Raw genomic sequence first — 22,462 nt, forward strand, 5'->3', positions numbered from 1 at the left:
GGCCCAGAACTTGCCTTTGCAGCCAGGGACCATACCTTGGGGACCCCTGCCTAGTGCCTGAGGGGCCCAGCCTGCAACACACAGGTACCGTTGATTACTGGGGATACAGAAGGGGACAAAACATCTCTCAGAAGCAAGTCTCAAACAAAGATTGTACATTTAAAATTATACAGTGCTTAAGGCTATGAAGGGAAAAAAGAGTGCGCTGAGTAAAAGTTGATGGGAAAACTAACTTGGATTGGGAGCACAAGGGTCACGGAACGTCTCTTGGAAGAAATGCTTTAGGCGTGCGTTGTATGTGCATGCTCGGTTGTGTCTGACTCCTTGCGGCCCCATGGACTGTAGCCTGCCAGGTTCCTCTGTCCATGGGATTTTCCAGGCAAGAATACCAGAGTGGGTTGCCATTCCCTTCTCCAAGGAATCTTCCTGACCCAGGGATCGAACCCAGATCTCTTATGTCTCCTGCATGGCAGGCGGATTCTTTACCACTGAGGCATCGGGGCAAAGCCCAATGGGTGCATTGCATCCCCTCAATTTCCTGGGGGCAGCCAAGTTATAAACATTCCCCATTTAAAAAAATATGGAAATTCTGTATTTGGCATATTCAAGCTCTATTTTCAGATGTCCATTTGTTCCCGAAAGTAGCTGAAAAGACCTTTGCTATGTAGGCTGGTTGAGAAACTATGGTCACCAGACTTAAAAGGCATCTACCCAGAATAATGAGATGCAAAGCAGAATTCATGCCAGAGCATGCCTTGGCTCTGCTCCAGGGCAGAGTTGATTTCACTCTGCCAAGGGGCCACAGCTGCAAGGAGGCCAGGCCCTGGGGGTGATGTACTGTATATAAGGCACAGGAGGCCAGCAGGACCCATCACGCCAGGTTCCTGAGTCCAGTTGGACTCCAGGGATGGAGTGGGAGGGTAGGTATTTGGGTTTTTTTATTCCATGACCTCCACTACTTCATTCCCCAAAAGCAAAACAAAAGCACCACACTCAATGTGTCTCACCGACAGCCACTTTTAAAAGATCAGGAGAAAGAAATCCTCGGTTAACGGAGGAGTTATTGAGTGACTGTTATGTACAGATACATATAATGCTCAAAACATAATCCTCACCCTTGAAATCCTTAGATTTGTTTTAGAAACACTGCCTAGCACAGGGCTGCATACTAGGAAGAAACTCAGTACTGGGAAATGGTAATAAAAAGGAGCAACAATAATAAAATGTTATGGTATTATATAAATTACATAACCATAATCGTCACTGTACCAAAACACATTGCTCCCCTGGGAGGGGAGCTCCCCGGGCCAAGATCAGCAAGCACAGGGCCTTCCAGTGGAGACTCAAGCCCTTGTACTGGAGACCCTCCTGGCCCATCCCACGAGTGCTAAGCCACTCAGTCAGGTCTGACTCTTTGCAATCCCATGGACCATAGCCTGCTGGGTTCCTCTGTCCATGGGATTCTCCAGGCAAGAATATTGGAGTGGGTGGCTGTGCCTTGTTTCAGTTGGTCTTTCCCACCCAGGGACTGAACCCACGTCCGTTAACACCTATCTGACTCTGGCCCCTGTGGGACCACCTGTCTTCACCATCTGAGTCCTGGGTGACAACCATGTGTGTGTTTCTACAGAGGAGCTCTCTCTCTTCACCCCAGGGCTCAGCACCCTTCAGCCTCTCAACAGCCTCGGCCACTTGGGGAAGAACAGCGGACTCCCAGGCACAGGCCTGGGAAGACACAGATTTCCCATCCTTCTGCCTCTGCATGTGTCAACCAGGGCTGCCTACAGTCCTGCCATTCCAGCGTGATCCTCAAAGTGTTGACAGCTGGCTACACAGGCATCACCACCCGGGCACTTGTTAGGGATGTAATTCTGACCCCTCCCTGAATCTGACCTGCTGAATCAGAATCTGCATCTTAACAAGATCAGAGCTGACTTGTGTGCACCCTGAAGACTGAGAGACTCTAGTTTACAAACCTAGGCTGGGGAAGAAACAGCTCTCCTCGGCCGCCTGTCAGTGCAACGTTCTCAAGGGCCCTTGTACGAGGGAGAGGCAAGGCTGCTCAGCCCCCCTCTGCAGACCCACATGGTTGGGTGGGCTAGTGGAAAGGACTTGGGATTTGGAGTTGGAAGATCTGAGTTCCAGTTCTAGTTTTGCCACATAGGCATCACCGACTTGATGGACATGAGTTTGAGCAAGCTCTGCGAGTTGGTGATGGACATGAAGCCTGGCGTGCTGTAGCACATGGGGTCGCAAGAGTCGGACATGACCTAGTGACTGAACTGAACCCACCTTTCACTCCTCTGAGCCTCAGGTTCTGCATATGGAAAAATAGGAGAAATAACAGCATCAACCTCACAAAGTTATTGCAAGGATCAGATGAGATAAAATATATGAAAGTGAAGTGGGCATAGACATCCAAAGGGGTGTGTACTCCCACACAGAGATGTGCACACGTGATCGAGCTTGAAGCAGAAGGTAACCCTGTCCGTTGCTTCAACAGACTCAACTGCATCCCTGGGCAGCAACAAGCAGGTCCTGGCAAGCTCAACTGGGGCACAGAATGGGAAAACCAGACACAGCTTTGGGCCTGGTAGAAACCGAGCCAGGGACAAAGCTCAAGGGTTTGAGTCTCTCCTCCTCAATCTCCAGTTTTGTAAGCCAAGTCATGGGAAAGGAATTGTGGTCTTCTAATTGGACTTTAAAATCTCTTAAGCTGTAGGGAGTGGCCTTTTTGTCCCATTCACAGCCAGGCCAGGATGGGATTATGGGGAATCAAAGGATACAGATGAGAATTACAAGTCAAGCAGGGACAGGTGAGGCGGATGTGCCAAGACGGTAGAGGCCTCCTGCCAGTGCTGGAGGCTCAGGACATTGTATCCATGCTCTCCAGAGCAGAGAGGGTAGGCAGATACCCTGAGAACCCAAATTCGATAAGGCTGATTAAAGTATTAGCATTCACCTAACGTTCTCAGTTTACAATGAACGTCAAGGTTAACAACTTGCCCTAGTGGAAATAAATGGGGTAGAACCCAGGTCCCGACAATAGTCCAGGGCACAAGATACTTTACTCAAGATGCCCTGCTCCATTGAGTCACTCAGGGGCCCCCAGAGCGATGATGGGGGGTGGTGGCGATAAGCTGGCAGGGAGGAGTTTCCTGAGGAGAGCTTTATGGAGGAAGCATCTCTGAATTGTGGCTCCAGAGAGGGGAGGGTTCTGTGTGGGATCCAACCCTCCCAGGCCCTCTTTGATGTGATAAAGGCAGGAAATTGGGAGCTGGGAGAAAGGACGGGTTGTCTGGGAGGGACAGCTACTTGGATTAGGTTAGGATTTGGGCTACGGTGGAGCAGAAGAGACAGCAGGCCCATGAGGAGGCTGCTGAGCTGTTGGAAAGTCCACAGTCACATTTAGGAGACTGCATTTGGGGGAAGCCTTGGGAAGGCTGTGCATGGCCAGAAAGATACCCTCCTGCATGTGAGGAAAGCAGTTTTAGTGGCTATATGACAAAGAGGGAACCACTATGGCTCAGCTGGTAAAGAACTCACCTGCTAATGCAGGAGACAGGAGTTAGAAGATTAGCAGACACTGAGTGCCAGGCACTAGGTGAAGAAATGCAAGGAATGAAAATACAGGACCCCCACATTCAGAGGAAAAATTATATATATTTTCATTATTCTACACGAAACTATGAGTGACAGCTTCTTTAAAGGACAAACAGGAGAGCAGAGAAAGACAAATGAGAGGAGAGAGGGATTCTAGCTGGAAGTAGACTGAGAAGTGGGAAGGAGAGTCCAAGCTGGGCTTGAGGCTGGCTTGGGTTTGAAAGGAGGTGGCGAGGTAGGGGAGGGACATCCCGAGAGAGAGGACACAGACAAAGTAAACACACAGCAGGATGTGTGACTCGGGGTGGGGGGGTGGGGTGGGGTGGAGGACAACAGCAAGGAGATACAGTTTGTACTGCAGCTGGAATATGGGCTTAGAGGAGACCCCTGGGTCTGGACTTTATTCTGAGGCTGCAAGGACCCATCAAAGGCTTAGAACAAGAAAGCAACAGAGATCAGAGCTAGATAACCAACAAAGTGTTGTTCTTAACTATCTGCAGGGAAGGGGAGTCCATTACCCACTCAGGTCTTCTACTTATCGCCTCTCCTCACCTCTCCCAGCAGGAAGCTCTCTCTAATGTCTGACACAAAGCTCATCCCTGTGATCTCGATGCTTCCTGTGCCTTGTGAATCTCTATGTCAGAGAATTTCACAAGATTCAAAGGAGACATCACTCAAGAGAAAGCAAAGGAAAATGATATTCTACCCGGAGACTCAAAGGATTAACCAAATAACTTGGACTTTATCCTAAGAACCATCCAGGAGAAGAAACATAACTCACACGAGACTATTACTTATGGGAAAAAAAACAACCTTGTGCTGGAAAGGTACTCAAGAGAGAGAAGAAGGGAGAAGAGGAAAGGGGAGTGGAGAGGAAGATGAAGAAGGATGAAGAGCAGAAAGAGGAAGAAGAGAAGGCAGATGAGGAAGAGGAAAGGGAGGCGTGCGAGTGAAGCTGCACCCCCCCTCGTGCCGATACATCCAAGTGCTAAATCCTAACACTTGTGAACGTGACCTTATTTGGAAATAGGGTCTTGGTGTATGTAATTAACTTAAGGACCTCAAGATGTGACCATCCAGGATTTAAGGCCCCACATTCAATGACTGGTGTCTTTACAAGCAAGACAAGAGGGAGGTTCGAGATGCAGAGGCAGAAGGCAAAGGCCACACAGAGGCAGAGATGGACGTTAGGCTTCCACCAGCCAGGAACGCGAGGAGCCATCTGAAGCTGGAAGGAAGGATTGTCCCCCAGAGCCATAAGAGGGTGCAGGGCCCTGCTGACATCCTTTCGGACCTTGGGTCTCTAGAAGTTGTGAGAGAATAAATTCCTGTTATTTTAAGTCACCCAGTGTGTAGTTATCTGTACCAGAGCTGCAGCAGGAAACTAACACACTTGAGGATCCCCCATGTGGGTGTGTGTGGGGAGATGGGGGGAGCCACAGTGTACCACCCTCGAGATGCTTCTGGTCTGATGGCATGCTTTACCCCGGGAAAGTCCAGCCAACGAGGGAAATCTGAGTCTGCCAGGCCATGCAGGATGTGTGTGAATAACCGAGAAGACACTCAAAGTGGAACTGAGTAAACAACAAGTGGAACTTGCGTCCAAATGTCTCTGACAGCCTAAGGAAGTGGAGGCCAGGCTTTTCCATGAGGTGGGCCTTGGCCTCGTGGTCCAGTATGTGCCCTGGACACATGCTTCCCTCTGTCTCAATGGAGGAGGGTCTTTTGTTTCCTGAAGCCTCAGGATCATAAATAACCCATAGAAACCCAGTGGGGGGAGGTTTGTAGGCATGAATTATTTGTAACTGTCATGAAAGGCCCCTGCCTAGAAGGCCCTACAATCAGAGTGCATCACATGCACGGTGGTTCCTATCCTCCCCGGGCTCTTTGCCTCACCTATTCATAGCCTACGAGGGATCTGGGGCTCAAGCAAACGGCCCTAAATGAGGACATTTACCCTCCACAAAGTACACACGTAGATGAACAACAGCTGACCACCACATGGCGTGTGACAGGGTTTCTGAGCTTGCAGATGACAGGTTAGACTTTAATGCAAAGGAAGAAAAAACAAACAAAAACTTCCCTAGCCAAGCAAAGCAGACCCAGCTAGTGAAGAAACAAGCTGCTTGGGGTGATCCGATGCCGGAAATGGGTGCTGGATTACCCAGCTCTCTTCTCCCTGGCGGTCTCCTTTAGGACTAGTCATCAATAGGATGCATGTGTGCATGAGAGTACACACACACACACACCCCAACAACAGCAACACTGCTGGCAGGCAGCCCGGCCCACGGGGAAGCCTGCAGGCTTCCAGCTGAGGCTGTGAGAAGGGTGTGCGTGCCCATGTGCAGACAGAGCCTGGCTCTGCAGAAGGACACAGTAGTCCAGGCCCATGCGGTAACAAAGGGGCAGCGGCTTGTGCTCTGGCCCCTCCGTGGGCCCTGCACACTGGAGTGGTAGTAGAGGGGGGAGGAAGGAGCACGGAGCACAGGGGGTGTCGCCCCTGCAGGGGAGGCCGCTGCAACGGCAGGTGAGTTGGGGCTGGGGGACGTGGAGCGACTGAAGGGACTGATTACAGATTCCGAGGCGTTTTGTCTCTGTGACCACATAATGAGAAGCTGCCGCCAACACCAGTCAACAAGCCTTGAGCCGAACGCACCCCGTTTCAGGTTCTAACCTGAGAGGAACGTCAGGGCGGAATTAGGAGGTGCTCAAACAGAAAGCCCAGGATGAAAACCCTGGCGGCTTCCCAGCTGGCCCGACACACAGTGAGACACAACAGCGAAACAAAGCCACTCTGCTGCTGGGTTCATCTGGCCTTGAGGTGGAAGGACGGGAAAATTGAATTTGGCATGCCCGCTCTGCCCTGGGTTTTTCCTTCCAGGCCAGCTCACAGTTTGGGGTTTGCAAGGCATCTGCCTCCCTGCGCGAGAGTTCAGCAGGGCGAGGACCAGGTTCCTCTCTTCAATAAATCATACTTATCTGCTTCTGAAACTCCCCAGTCACAGGTATGCTTCCCCTTTATTTCTCACTCCCCATTCTTTTCCCCTCAGTTCAATCCTTGCTCCACACCCTCGCTGTCCTAGGGCAGAAGAAAGCAGCTTCCAGTCAGAGAAAATTTTCTGGAGTCTTCCCAAGTCAAGTGAAAAATCAAACAGAGGATGTCAGAGAAAGCGGCACACCTCAGACCCCACCCCCACCCCGAGCCTTATATAATCATTTCATCATCTCGCTTATGAAATCAAGATAAATCAAATTCCTGTGGCTAAATTCCTCCAAGTGCTTGAGAACAGGACTTTAGGGAAGGAAAGGTTGGCGATGTACTGCATGGCCTGCTGCTAGCTAGGGCTCTGAGTGGTGTACTTTGTCAGGAGTCTCGGTATTATTTTAATTGAGATATAATTGACACGTGCCATTCCATTAGCTTCAGGTGTGCAGTATGATGATTCAGTATTTGTACCACTGCAAAACGGTCACCACCGTAAGTCCAATTAACATCAGTCACCAAGGATTTTAGTTATTTTAAGCCATTTCCTAACTCTGCATGCCTTTTCTTCTTTTTCCATCTCCTTTTCCCACCCTCCATCATCTACCATAGAATTTGACTTGGGCCCTCTCCCTGTTTGCGTCTCTGGGACCTGCTTCATTTCTCTGAGCATCCAGTTGGTTACAGAGTGCATGGTTAGATGCACTATTACACCTCACCAACAGGAGGCGCCAAATATATGATGTGCTCCAGTGGAAGGAGTGCAGGCTTTTCCCTGAGACAATACAACCAAGTGTCCTCTTTTAAAAATTCATACCCTGTGAACCAGAAGCTATTTTCATGTCTGGCTTAAGTATTTGTGAGGAGCATGCTGGGAAATGCAGCAAAATGCAGGAGCTGTCTGCAAATAGATCTCCGAGGAAAAAGGCACCATCCTTGGCATCCTTGCTGCTGGTAGCAAGGGAGTTTTTAAAAATAAAATCTACCACAGAAAATATGCAGGCTCTTGCTACTATAGGCAGCTCAGGGACAGTCAGGTGGATGTAAAAGCCTGGAAAGTAAAAGGTTTGAGGAATTTCTGGGTCCCTGCAACACTGTTGGGTACAGGAGATAGCAAGCTCACTCTGCCCCAAAGAGAGCATCATTTGCTAGTCCATGAAGTGAGTGAAAGTGAGTGTTAGTTGCTCAGTTGAGTCCAACTCTTTGCGACCTGACCCCATGGGGTGTGTAGCCCGCCAGGCTCCTCTGTCCATGGAATTCTCCAGGCAAGAATACTGGAGTAGGTAACCATTTCCTTCTCTGGGGGCTCTTCCTGACCCAGGAATCAAACCTTGGTCTTCTGCACTGCAGACAGATTCTTTACTGTCTGAGCCACCAAGGAAGCCTGTCCTAGTCCATGGTGGTCCAGTTCTCCATGGGGTCTCTAGATACCTTCAGGAAGGTGGAGTAGACTGTAAGTCTGGGACAAACTCCCCTTTGACGACTTCAAGCAGCCTCCTCATAGGTCCAGGTGGGGAAAGGGCAGGAAAAAAGAAAAAACTTGTGGAGTTAGGAGACTGGCTAGTGCCTCCCTCAGTAGGCCCTCTGCTCTCAAGTCTTGCTGATTCAATTCACCGTTTTCCTGCCATCCATGCAAGAACACCTTCCTGATTAAGTACCAGCCACTGAACCAGTCATCTCTGAGCCCTGTCCATGAGGTGTGAAACCGAGCAGGACCCTGTGGGGCTCCTGAGCCTGGAAGCCTTCCTGTGTCCCCCAGTTCTTATTTGTAGGGAATAGACTCCTACCTCCATGACCTTCCCTGAGTCCCAAAGGGCAGATTTGAACAGTTGCTAATCAGGGAAGAGAAAGACACAGAGACAAGGGAGGAAGACTCAAGAAACAATTTTGGTACGGGGAGGGAGGAGGGAGGGGGTTTCAGGATGGGGAACACATGTATACCTGTGGCGGATTCATGTTGATGTATGGCAAAACCAATACAATATTGTAAAGTAATTAACCTCCAATTAAAATAAATAAATTTAAATTAAAAAAAAGAAACAATAGTGCAGCCTTGCGGCAGCAATCTGACTCCTCAAGGGATACACAGAACAATATCTTTGACCGCTTTACAGAAGACCCCAAATGGAAGGTGTAGCATTCTTCATTCCAGAGAAAGCCAACCAACACCAGATTAAAAGGAAAATAGAGAAGCTCATCAAGAGATTACCTGAGGCCAGATTAAAGGCATGAAGACCCTACACACACCATGATCTTATCAGCAATCCCACCCTTGAACCCTTGCTATCTAAGTCCTCACCAAATCCTCTTGGGTTGCAACACATAGTTTTTGGGGCACAAGCCCACTGTGTCCCGCTTTGCCTGGCACAGCAATAAAAGTGTTCTTTCCTATTTCACCCAAAATTCTGTCCCTGAGATTTGACTCAACAAACTGTGGAAAATTCTTAAAGAGATGGGAATACTGGACCACCTTACCTGCCTCCTGAGAAATCTGTATGCAGGTCAAGGGGCAAGAGTTAGAACTGGACATGGAACAACAGACTGGTTCCAAATCAGGAAAGGAGTACATCAAGGCTGTATATTGTCACCCCGCTTATTTAACTTATATGCAGATGCACAGTACATCATAAGAAATGCTGGACTGGATGAAGCACAAGCTGGAATCAAGGTTGCCAGGAGAAATATCAATAACCTCAGATATGCAGATGACACCACCCTTATGGCAGAGAGCGAAGAGGAACTAAAGAGCCTCTTGATGAAAGTGAAAGAGGAGACTGAAAAAGCTGGCTTAAAACTCAACATTCAGAAAACTAAGATCATGGCATCTGGTCCCATCACTTCATGACAAATGGGGAAATAGTGGAAACAGAGCAAGACTTTATTTTCTTGGGCTCCAAAATCACTGTGGACAGTGACTGCAGCCATGAAATTAAAAGTCACTTGCTCCTTGGAAGAAAGCTATGACCAATATAGACAGCATATTAAAAAGCAGAGACATTACTTTGCAACAGAAGTCTGTTTAGTCACAGCTATGGTTTTTCCAGTAGTCACGTATGGATGTGAGAGTTGGACCATAAAGAAAACTGAGCACCGAAGAATTGATGCTTTTGAACTGTGGTGTTGGAGAAGACTCTGGAGAGTCCCTTGGATGCAAGGAGATCCAACCAGTCCATCCTAAAGGAAATCAGTGCTGAATATTCACTGGGAGCACTGATGCTGAAGCTGAAGCTCCAATACTTTGGCCACCTGATGCAAAGAACAAAGAACTGACTCCTTGGAAAAGATCCTGATGCTGGGAAAGATTGAAGGCTGGAGGAGAAGGGGGGGACAGAGGATGAGATGGTTGGATGGAATCACCAACTCAATGGACCCGAGTTTGAGCAAGCTCCGGGAGTTGGTGATGGACAGGGAAGCCTGGCATGCCGCAGTCCATGGGGTCACAAAGAGATGGACATGACAGAGTGACTGAACTGAACTGAGATTTGATTCAGCATTGGTGCACAGAGGTCAAGATTTTGGCATCAGGCATAGGGAAAAGAGATGGAGTCAGATGACTATCCCTTAGGCTATGGTGTGGGATTTATGGGCAGAGCTTCTGAGGTAGAAAGAAAGGGAGGTGTCTCTATGGATGCCATCTTACAGTCAAGGTTTCAAAAATCTAAACAATAACAAGAGAAAGGCATATGCCCAATAAGTTGATGGATTTGTAGGTTAATTTGTTGGTTGTCTGGTTGGTCAGCTAATCTGTTCATTCACTCACTCATTCACTTAGTTTTAAATGTTTACCATTTTTTCCTAGTGGCTCAGATGGTAAAGCATCTGCCTACAATGATGGAAGTCCCGGGTTCAATCCCTGGGTCAGGAAGACCCTTCCTGGAGAAGGAAATGGCAACCCACTCCAGTATTCTTGCCTGAAAAATCCCATGGATGGAGGAGCCTGGTAGGCTACAGTCCATGGGGTCGCAAAGAGTTGGACACAACTGAGTGACTTCACTTCTTCACTTGTACCAAGCTCTAAGAGAATTGATCAGGACAGAGGTGAGTTAGTCAGACAAGGCTCAGCCCTTAAGGAGCTTCTAGAAAGGCCCATAGCTTAGAGTTACTTGGAAGTATAATGAGAACTATCAGTGAGGTGAGCAGAGCTTATTGGATCAAAAGGACAGGGGGCCTCACCAATACCAAAGAGACTGAAGAGAAGACATATGGAGTCCAAGCCCACCGGTGGATTCACTTGAGAAGTTGAAGTTAAGTAAGGGCAGGACAAGACCATTAAGTGACCCTGGTAACAAGTAAATTACAACCAACAAAGTTTGCTGTGAGAAGCATCAAAACTGGATTGCTCCATGCCACACATCACAGTAACAACCTTCTGCATGGACATCGGGCTGGGGTAGACTTGTGTGTGAGCTCCTGATGTGGGCATCCCAAGGGGCTGAACTAACATTTGTTTCCATAATCTAACATCTTAGAAGGTAGTTATCATTCTGACAGGCAGCCTAGTTTGAAATCCTGACTCTCCAGTTATAGGGCAACAGGGGCTAGAATAAAGACCTCCATGACTCACTGGCAGATTTTATAAGGATGAGCTCATAGCCAAAGAGACAATTTTAAAGAGTAGGAGGAGCATTTAAATGGGAACTAGGAAGCACAGACATGTGACAGATGAGGTAGGAACATGAAACTTGACCGAGCCAATAAAATAACCAGAAAGTCACTTGCAAGGAAGGCATCGGAAGTCAAGGAGACAATATGTCTCAGCAGCCTCCTATTAGCACGTGTGTGTGCTCAGTAGGGTCTACTGTTCGTGACTCCACCGAATACAGCCTGCCAGGCTCCTTTGTCCATGGGATTATACCAGCAAGAACGTGCTGTCAAACGCTCTTTGACAATATAAGGCTGGCTGCCCTTTGGAAATCAAATGGGCTACAGGGCACTTGTAGGGAGTGAGGGAAAGCTGAGTTTAGGAGGATGTTCATAAAGCAGGGAGACTGCCAGCAATCTCTGCTCAGGATTCACTGAGGACCCAGCAAGCAGCCCCCCGCCCCCCAACACCACTGAGTGTCTTTGGCTTCTTGATGTTTCACAGACAAGACTCATCTACTCTGCAGGTCACTGACCACTGGAACCACAAGAGAGATTAAAGATCGTCTAGTTCCTATTTCCCAAAGATGCTATGCAAAACGCTCACTCTGACAGATGTTAGTAGGTGTATTAAAATAGATAACTTATACTAATTGGTACAATTCAGAAAGTCTTCAGGGGCCAAATGAATGTGAAAAATATTGGGCTACACATCTGAGGCTTCAGGATGCCAACCTGCTCACCTGGGGAGAGCCCCTAGTCTGGGACTCATTAGCACCACCCTAGTTATTATCATTAATTACCACATACTTCTAAGAAAATATTAGGAAGGTACATTAATCTCCAAAGGATTGTATTGGCATGGCAGTCCTCTACAGTAGCCAGATCCTTTCTAACTCCTAGTAAACATGCTGTGTCACTGACATGATGTTGATAAGGGTTAAGATAAATTACAACGTCCCTCCAACCCCACCTCCCCCACACCGAGCTCTTCCAGTTCCTCCATCCATTCTGTCCTGGGAGGAAATTGGATCTGTGATGAGTCCAACAGCACCATTCTTTCCCAAACCCCTGACGAATCACATGGTCCTCTGGTACAACTTGAGGGGCCCAGGGACAGACCTTAGAATCATCTGTCTGGGAGATTTCTACCTGTCCAATTTAGCCCCTATTCCCCTTTTAAAACTTTCAGCGTCTGGTAGGATCCCTGCATTTCCAGAAAAGCTAAGCTCACCAATAACAATAATGATAGCAACACATAACATTGAGAACAGGTCAAAGCACCCTGCTAAGGTATGATTACTGCTTCTATGTTAACAGTGAATGAACTGGGATCCAGATAAGTTAGGTAACTGGCCCAGGGTCACAAAGGAGAGTCAGGATTTGAAAAGAACTTTTTACTCTAGAATCTATATGTTTAGCCACCAGTACTTACTGCCTCCATATGAGTGTTCAGTTCAGTTCAGTCACTCAGTTGTGTCCGACTCTTTGTGACCCCATGACCCGCAGCATGGCAGGCCTCCCTGTCCATCACCAACTCCTGGAGTTCACCCAAATCCATGTCCACTGAGTCGGTGATGCCATCCAACCATCTCATCCTCTGTCGTCCCCTTCTCCTGCCCTCAATCTTTCCCAGCATCAGGGTCTTTTCAAATGAGCGAAACTATTACAGCCACTGCTCTCCTTTGCTCTGCAGCCCCCATGCCTACAGATAATGGGAGGGAATTCACCTGACTGTGTACCTACCACCTGTAAGGGCCTGTGCCTTCCACCTGACCATCCTGCCACAGCCACCCTGTGGGGCAGACAGGATGAACCCACAGAAGAAGAATAGCTGTACTTACTCCAATTCCTCCCTCACTGCTCCCGCCTCCCCAGCTAACAAGTGGCTGAGTCCAGGTATGAGGCTCTAGCTTTAAACCTCATACTTCTTCCAGAACTTTATTTCTTCCTTGGAAATGGCTGCAGATTTATACATAATGAAGCATGGGGTCCTGTCATTATCTCTCACCTTTGTGATCATATGCTTTGGGGGTGGGGCACTAGGGAGGATCCCTGAAAATCCACAGAAGGCCTCACAGGTCCCTAAACATCACTCCTGATCCTCTTGAAGAGAAAAGGGACTTGATTTTGATTTATATTTTGTTGTCCTGAAAGAATTATGGTCTTATCACTCACACCCATCTCTTTCCTTCCCCACCCTTACTTTCAACACCCCGATTTTAAAATGATCTTTATAGCTTGACAGTTTAATAGATGATTTTCATTCCACAGAAGCCCTCACTGTGGAAGAATGACAAGGAAAATATGGGCTGTGTAGAGATCATTTAAAAAACTTAGCGATGCAGTGAGGAAGGGGACATATTTCCAAGCACCTGGCTCTGCAGTCTGTCTTTGCCTCTTACCAACCTTCCATGAGAAATTGTTTGGGGAGGAAACTGCAAGGCTTTCCAATGCCAGCTACAGCCAAAGCTCTCTTCAAGCCTCCAAGCTTTGATCTCCTCTTCTCCAGAATATTAATAAAATGCCCTTTGGCTAAAGTGGGCTAGAAATGTACTTATAGTATTCATCACAATTCACTATGGCAACCTCCATTTTAGAAAACAGGCGTTAGGAGGCTCCTGCTTTGAAACCACCAGTAACTATTGTCCTAGGTGCCTCCCAAACTCAGTACGTTGAGACCTTATCAAGCCAAGGGAAAAAACAAATCTATCCTGGAACAAATTACTATATGCAAACATGATGCAAAACATACTCAAAAGCACAACAATCTTGGCTTTAAAAATAAAGCCTCCCACACAGAAAATGAGCACCACCCTACTAATAACCTACATGCCAATTATCCCATGCACTGACTGCTGTTAATTACCCAACTGCTTGTCTGCAATACGTCAGTTACTTGTGGTCCATTTCCACTACTGTCCAACAATGGGCAGGAGGACCGATCTCCGAGCTCCTGGGAGGTGAGAGCTCCCCTCTGGTTACAAGGGGAGTAGAGCCCAAGTGAAACATTGACTCGAGAAGGGGTCTGGTTATAAAGAGCGGGGCAAAGGGTGAACCCAGAACTTCTCGGACTGAAGGTGGAGGGAGAGAATGGGTGAGGGGAAAGAGAAGATTATAGTGAGTAGTTCCTACAGGTGTCAACTGTGTGTGTTTTGTTATAATGTATGTGATCTTCCCATTAAACCTAGTTAGGAGGGAATTCTATTAGACCCTTTTTACAGATGAGAAAACTGAGGCTTAGGCTATTTTAGTAACTTGCACAAGGGCACACAGCTAGTCAGGAGTCACACCAGGGTTCAAACCCAGGTCCTTAACTCTTCTTAGTTACTAACACCGGCCAGGCTGACCTGCTGGTCCATGCCTCCCTGGCACGCCCAGCAATGGCGTGGCTGTCACTTTGGGGGGAAACCTTCTCAAGTTTCACAACCTGAGATATGACTGTGATTTACTGTACAATTTTTGGAGTGTGCTGGAGAACAACAAAGGCCATTAGAGGTATTTCAGAGACAAACTGTGCCACCTCGGAAGGAAAGTTATGACCAACCTAGATAGCATATTCAAAAGCAGAGACATTACTCTGCCAACAAAGGTCCATCTAGTCAAGGCTATGGTTTTTCCTGTGGTCATGTATGGATGTGAGAGTTGGACTGTGAAGAAGGCTGAGTGCCGAAGAATTGATGCTTTTGAACTGTGGTGTTGGAGAAGACTCTTGAGAGTCCCTTGGACTGCAAGGAGATCCAACCAGTCCATTCCCAAGGAGATCAGCCCTGGGATTTCTTTGGAGGGAATGATTTTGAAGCTGAAACTCCAGTAGTTTGGCCACCTCATGCGAAGAGTTGACTCATTGGAAAAGACTCTGATGCTGGGAGGGATCAGGGGCAGGAGGAGAAGGGGATGACAGAGGATGAGATGGCTGGATGGCATCACTGACTCGATGGACGTGAGTCTGGGTGAACTCTGGGAGTTGGTGATGGACAGGGAGGCCTGGCGTGCTGCGATTCATGGGGTCACAAAGAGTCGGACACGACTGAGTGACTGAACTGAACTGAACTGTGCCACCTCTGAAAAGTCAACAGATTGAGAGAAAGCAGAGGCTGCAGGAGAATGCTCACGTGGAAAAGCTGAGCGCCACACGTAACCAGGGCCCCACCACAGGATGTGAGCTGCTTACCAGGGAGGGGGGCACGTGAGTGGTTTGCAATCTGCCGCTTACAAGCCGGGTGACCTTGGAAACGTGATTCTGTTCTCCATGGGGTCCTAGTCTATTCCCTTGAGAAGTGGGGTTGGTACTGGGATATGAAGGCTGTTCTGAAGATTTAATAAGCTGACATAAAACATATACTGACACTGTGACTAACTGGAGTTGGTAACAATGTTACTATTAATAGTGTGCAAAGCTCCAGCTGCCTGTAGGAAAATGTCCAGAGAGCCTGACACCCTAGAAAGCCAAGGGTCTGGGATGGGGACCTTTTATCCTCTTTTTATTGTGGATGACAATATGCCACCTCCCTCAGAAGAAAGGAGGAAGCTGTGCTTTCCTCTTGACAAGACACAGATGCCCTGGTGACTGACTCAACAGGTCAGAACAACCTCAGCTTTCCCTCCATGAATGGAACTGGCCAAAAGACTGGGTGAGGGCCGACCCCACCAGGGACCAAAGCAAAGGGACAAGGAGGCCAGAGCAGCTGGCCCCTCGGCTGTAAGAGGTGCAGAGATCCCGGGGGTAACATCCACCCCACAGAACATGCTGCAGAGAGAGTGCCCTGATGTTCTGGAGAATGAGTACCCTCTACACGCAAAGGTAGAAGCATAAAACAAGAAGAGTGTCCAGTGGACACAACAAATAATAGTAACTCACAACTTAATTGAGTATGTACTATGTTCCAAACTCTGTGTGTGGGAGCTTTGCAGTATTATCTTATTTAATCCTCACAATAATCCTACAAGGAGACCTTTCCATAAGCCCCATTTTACAGATGGGGAAGGCAGCATTTAGGGCTTTCAGAAGCATAAAGTGGCAGAGCAAGAAGCAGACTGAGGTCTCACTGGGCTCAGAGCCAACAGACAAGGAAAACCCAAGGTCAACAAAACGCTGGACCGGCCTTCAGGTTCTGCCTCCTTCATCACTGCCTATGACCCCTTCCTAAGTTGGATCCCAAGAGCAGTGCCAAAGGCTGAGGGTGCTCATACACATGGACTCAGGGGTGAGAGGGTGAGGCTTGGGATACAGAGGCCAGGGTCAGCCATGAAGCTGTGAGAGGCAGAGAGAAACCTGGCCAATGAGTCGTTTCTGGCTCCAGTTCTTCCCTTACTCATCCAGCTCTGTGAACTTTCTATACAATGTTACATTTGTGAAATGAGGGTGGTGGGGAAATGGAGGAGAGACTGGATAGAGTTCTTGCCGTGCACTGGAGGGCGTCCACAAGACCAAACAACTCCCCAAACCGATGTCCAAGGCATCGTGTTCTCAGGCATCTTTGAAGAATAACAGACTCGATTTTGCCAAGATAGAAACAGCCACAAGCATACACTTCACTTGGCCAGAAAAAAAATAGCTACAAGAATGATTCATGCATGTAATGTTCTCATCTTCTATGCCCTATGTAACTAGGAATTAATTCTCAGAAGGACACAATGAGAGACTACAATGGATATACCAAAATGACAAGCTTTTTTTTTTTTTTTCCAAGAAAAAGAATGGCTATCTCTTTATAGAAAAGAACTCACTAAAATTCTCTCAGATCCATACCAGATTTATAGGCATTTGAGATTGGAAGGACATTTGAAGGTCAACTGATCTGACCCTCCATCGGATGACTAAGTCCCTTCCACAGTGTTTCTGAGGGGGTCTCCAGAGGATGCCTAAACACCTTCAGGACAAGAAACCGGATACCTACTGCTTTCACTGAGCAGCTCTGATCTTCTCCGAGGTCTTGCTCATACTGTCTACCGCTTTGGTTCTTCCTCTGTGCCCCATGGCCATACAGACCATGCCAACTTCTTCTCCAAACAGCCTTTCAGAAACACGGCCCCCTGAGCCTCCTCTTCTGCAGAGCTGTCGATCATTCTGCGCTTACAAAAACAATCTGACCGCTGACATGCTGTTGTTTTGGTTGCCGTCCTTGTTTTTCTAAGATAGATTTACTTGATCCACAATTATTCCAAGATGATTAGTCCTCCAAATAACCCAAACTGTACATTTTTTCCATCCTATATTACCAGCAACACTGAAAGCTGATTATAATCAACTTGCTTTCATAAAAAGAAGGAATCAATCAAATAACAGACTTTAAGAGAATCCACTTAGCTAAAAGTAGCAGCAGGCATTCCATGTTCACAGATAAACAAGGAGGAACTGTGAATGCACATTTCTCCCCCACTGCCCATTCCCCATTGGAATTTAAATGACCAGTTTTCCAATCACAGGGCCATAAAAATCATCAATCATCTTGGCCACAGCCTCACATTTTATGATGTAGATGCTGAGACCCAGAGCTCCCATCTCTTTCTCCATGCCATCCCCAGATGTTTTTTAAATTCCCTGTTCTGGATTAGGCACTGGGATACCAAGCCCTTGCCCTCCCAGATCTCTGAGCAGAGACTCACAGGGCAATGCAAGTCAAGGAATTTAAAACAAGTGGAAGCACATTGTTGTGATAGCCCAGTGACAAGTGTTTGGAACTTTGTACAAAAAACCTGGAAGGCAAAAGGCTGTTTCCTTTCTTGTGCCTTGACTCAAACTTCCCTTTGTTTAGCAAACTGATCCTTTATGACTCAGCTCAGGTCTCATCACCCACCCCCAATACTTTCTCTCTGACTCCTTTAGCTGCCTTCCTCCTTTATGATCTCGTAACACCTTGTACAAATCACACTCAGGGTACTTAGCATCATGTATCGCATTTATCCCTCCTGTGTGCATCTTCTCCATTAGACTTGAGGTTCCTGAAGCTAATAGCAACCTACTCCAGTATTCTAGCCTGGAAAATCCCATGGACAGAGGAGGCTGGCAGGCTACCGTCCATGGGGTCGCAGAGAGTCAAGTATGACTGAACGACTTCACTTTTTTTTTCCTTTTCTTTTCATGAAGCCAGGGAGCTGAGTGTTAATTCAGTTTTATACATCTAGTCTAGTTCAGTTGGCATGTATGGGATTTATGAACAAATAAATATTTCAGCATAACCTTAAGATATGAGCATTAAAAAGCAGAGACATTACTTTGCTGACAAAGGTCCATCTAGTGATAGCTATGGTTTTTCCTGTGGTCATGTACGGATGCGAGAGTTGGACTATAAAGAAAGCCGAGTGACGAAGAATTGATGCTTTTGAACTGTGGTGTTGGAGAAGACTCTGGAGAGTCCCTTGGACTGCAAGGAGATCCAACCAGTCCATCCTAAAGGAAATCAATCCTGAATATTCATTCGAAGGACTGATGCTGAAGCTGAACTCCAATACTTTGGCCACCTGATGCGAAGAACCGACTCTGGTGCTGAGAAAGACTCTGATGCTGGGAAAGATTGAGGGCAGGAGGAGAAGGCGATGACAGAGGATGAGATGGTCGGATGGCATCACCAACTCAATGGACATGAATTTGAGCAAGCTCTGGGAGTTGGTGATGGAGGGAAGCCTGGCGTGCTGCAGTCCCTGGGGTTGCAAAGAGTTGGACACAACTGTATGACTGAACTGAAGGGTTTGAGAGAAAAGAATTCCAGGCCAGGAAGCCCATGCAGAGACATGGTGCTCTGAAAGGGTGCGGCATGTTTACAGAACTATATGGGTCATTTTCCTGGTGAGAGTGGTGGGTGCGGGAAGAATGATTGGGGTTGGGGCTTAGGGGTTAAGTTTGAGCCAGATGTGGAAAGCCACATAAACCATGCGGGAGTGAGCGGACATCATGCTGTAGTTAGAGTGGGGGCAAAAAGTCTTTACAGAGGGGAATGAGATCATCCCAATGGTCACATAAGTGGCCAAGGAGGAAGCACTGCATTGAGGAAACGCACTAGGCGGGAGAGTGTGTTACTGCTTGGTCCAGGATGGAGGAGATACTGTATCAGGGGTGCTGTGGTCCAAGAGCTCAGGGCAATTCCTGGGGAGGAGAGCAGTGTGGACTGAGGTTTGAGGGTACAGGTAGAAGCAACGGGATGTGATGAGGCATGGGAGGCAGGGAAGAAGCATCGAGGACGATGGCAGGGTTTTCCAACCTGGAGCCCCAGGGCAACACAGACAATAGAGACAGGGACCATGAGAAGAGGAGCAGTTTGAGGGGTGGGGGGAGATCACGAGGTTGTTTCTGGAAAGATTCCTAAGACAGTCATCCTGGATGAATTCTATAGGTGGCGAGCTACCTGCTTGACCAAAGGAGATAAATGAAATGCAAGAACATCGGTCATGAAAACCCAAGTACAAGACACATTGTCTAATCCTTGCAGAGACAGATGGGGCAATTCTGATGATTTGAGGGTGAAAGTAACAAGTTCAGATGAGAGATCTTCTGGTTCTTAAAACCACAAATCATCTCTCAGTTAGTTAAACTGACATCTGTATATAAAATAATCTCCAGAGAATCAAATCCCATCTCTTATATTCTGGACTCAACTGACTCACTGTTCTATCTTTTTAAAAAAAAAATATTATTACCAGCTGGCTAACAGCCTCACACCATTTAGTGTGTTCTAATCAGCAGGGAGAATTCAGTTTACATTAATTAAGTGATCCCACTCAACCATTTTATTGACTAACAACCTCATTTTTTTTAAAACTCATCTTTTCAAAATGCTAGAAGGTGAGGATTTTACTGAGGGAAAGCCCACAGACACACTCAGGAGCAAACCCTTCTGCACCAAAATCAATCCATCTTTTAATCAAGTAACGTCCTTTTCTCTCTCATTTTATAGCAAAAGCTCCAAAGAGCAAGCAACAAGCAGAACCTCTAGAGAATCAGCTACTCCATTTAAATAAACAGCGAAAGGACTTCCTCAGCCCACATGGTTATCCTAAGAGCACAGAGACTGCTCTTGGTAGAAAAGAGATGGAAACTGCACACTCACCCGCTTCCTCAAGTTGTAGGTGAGAATGAGGTTCCGGGAGAAGGAGTGGGAGAAGGCCGTGTAGAATTCCAGCACTTTCTGCAGGGCGTCCCGCTTGATCACATGGAGGTCACAGTAGGTCAAGGCCCTCACATTGGCACAGGACTGGGCAAGGGTGGCTTCCTTCCAGAACACGTCTCCAAACACGTCTCCTTTCCCTGAGGAGAGAACCCGGTGATGAGCAAAGTGCCCGCCAGAGGAGTCTGGCCATCAGCTCTGGCTTTCCACCGTCTCCCAGGACTGCTGTCCATTTGGCATTCTAAGGCTTGGGCTCAGAAAAGGCCAGAATGGTTTTAATTTGGACCTTAATGACACGCAACTTCAGAAAACTAAAAATACCATAGGATACATGTCAAAGTTCAACCAATAACTTCGGGATCACTTGTGACCTCCTGAACATCCTACATGAAACTGGAACCACATGTTATTCTTTGTCACCCCTGGTTTTCCAAAACACTGATCATAATCTGTAATGATGTTACTTGTCTGTCTCCCAGCACGAGCTCTCCTATGTCCCATCCCTCCACTAACACAGTATCTGGCAACACAGTAGGAGCTCTCACAATGTCTGCTGGAAGGTAAACTGTAGTTCTACATTAGTGTGACTGAAAGGCACACCCTCGGCTGCAATGCGGAGAGTGTGGACTCTTCATCAGGAGCTGAAAAACAGGAGGTGTCTCCCCTGATTAGCATGACCTATGTGGACGAAATCAGGCAAGAGTGAAGCTCCTCTTCCTCCAAACTCTGTCCACCACCCTGAGGTTCATGAGCGTGGTGTCTCATCCTCACTCTCTCTCTCTCTCCCATCCCTCCTTCCATGTCCCTCACCTTGCCAGATGCCCTCCTGGTGGTATAAAAATATGGGCTCTATATAAGGGGCATCTTGAGAATCCTCTTATGCCTAGCATTCCACAAGACTATATTTAATATATTTTTTAATTTAAATTTATTTATTATAATTGGAGGCTAATTACTTTACAATATTGTATTGGTTCTGCCACACATCAACATGAATCCGCCATGGGTGTACACATGTTCCCCATCCTGAACCCCCTTCCCACCTCCCTCCCCATACCATCCCTCTGGGTCATCCCAGCGCACCAGCCCCAAGCATCCGATATCGAACCTGGACTGGCGTCTCTCACGGAGTCCAAAAAACTGTTCTATACATCTGTGTCTCTTTTGCTATCTCACATACAGGGTTATCGTTACCATCTTTAAAAATTCCATATATATGCATTAGTATACTGGAAATAGTGTCAGACTTTATTTTTGGGGGCTCCAAAATTACTGCAGATGGTGACTGCAGCCATGAAATTAAAAGACGCTTCCTTCTTGCAAGGAAAGTTATGACCAACCTAGATAGAATATTCAAAAGCAGAGACATTACTTTGCCAACAAAGGTCCGTCTAGTCAAGGCTATGGTTTTTCCTGTGGTCATGTATGGATATGAGAGTTGGACTGTGAAGAAAGCTGAGTGCCGAAGAATTGATGCTTTGGAACTGTGGTGTTGGAGAAGACTCTTGAGACTCCCTTGGACTGCAAGGAGATCCAACCAGTCCATTCCCAAGGAGATCAGCCCTGGGATTTCTTTGGAGGGAATGATGCTGAAGCTGAAACTCCAGTACTTTGGCCACCTCATGCGAAGAGTTGACTCCTTGGAAAAGACCCTGATGCTGGGAGGGATTGGGGGCAGGAGGAGAAGGGGACAACAGAGGATGAGATGGCTGGATGGCATCAGTGACTCGATGGACGTGAGTCTGAGTGAACTCCGGGAGTTAGTGATGGACAGGGAGGCCTGGCGTGCTGTGATTCATGGGGTCACAAAGAGTCAGACATGACTGAATGACTGAACTGAACTGATACTGTATTGGTGTTTTTCTTTCTTGCTTACTTTGTATAATAGGCTCCAGTTTCATCTACCTGATTAGAACTGATTCAAATGTATTCTTTTTAATGGCTGAGTAATACTCCATTGTGTATATGTACCACAGCTTTCTTATCCATTCATCTGCTGATGGACATCTAGGTTGCTTCCATGTCCATTTAATAAGTCAATAGAGTACTCATCCCACATAGTGGTATTCTGGCTCAAACTTCTATCAATCTCCTCTAAGTATTTGTTTTTCTTACCTAGGGATATTCTTCCAACCTTTCCCAGAGATTGAGGTTTTAACATATGTCTAACGCAGAGCTTAATTCATTCCTG

At 47.2% G+C, this 22,462-nt stretch overlaps 1 protein-coding gene across 2 annotated transcripts in view; it reads right to left on the reverse strand.

Moving 5' to 3' along the window:
• KCNH1 (potassium voltage-gated channel subfamily H member 1) overlaps positions 1–22,462 on the reverse strand; it is a 432,755-nt gene that overhangs the window by 83,465 nt on the left and 326,828 nt on the right. For both annotated transcript variants that reach the window (XM_045165647.1, XM_045165648.1), the window contains one exon: positions 20,215–20,411. In XM_045165647.1, coding sequence (XP_045021582.1) covers positions 20,215–20,411 — 197 coding nt within the window. The remainder of the gene's footprint in view (positions 1–20,214; positions 20,412–22,462) is intronic.

Source organism: Bubalus bubalis, chromosome 5 (assembly GCF_019923935.1).
Source record: "Bubalus bubalis isolate 160015118507 breed Murrah chromosome 5, NDDB_SH_1, whole genome shotgun sequence".
Taxonomy (NCBI): Eukaryota; Metazoa; Chordata; class Mammalia; order Artiodactyla; family Bovidae; genus Bubalus; species Bubalus bubalis.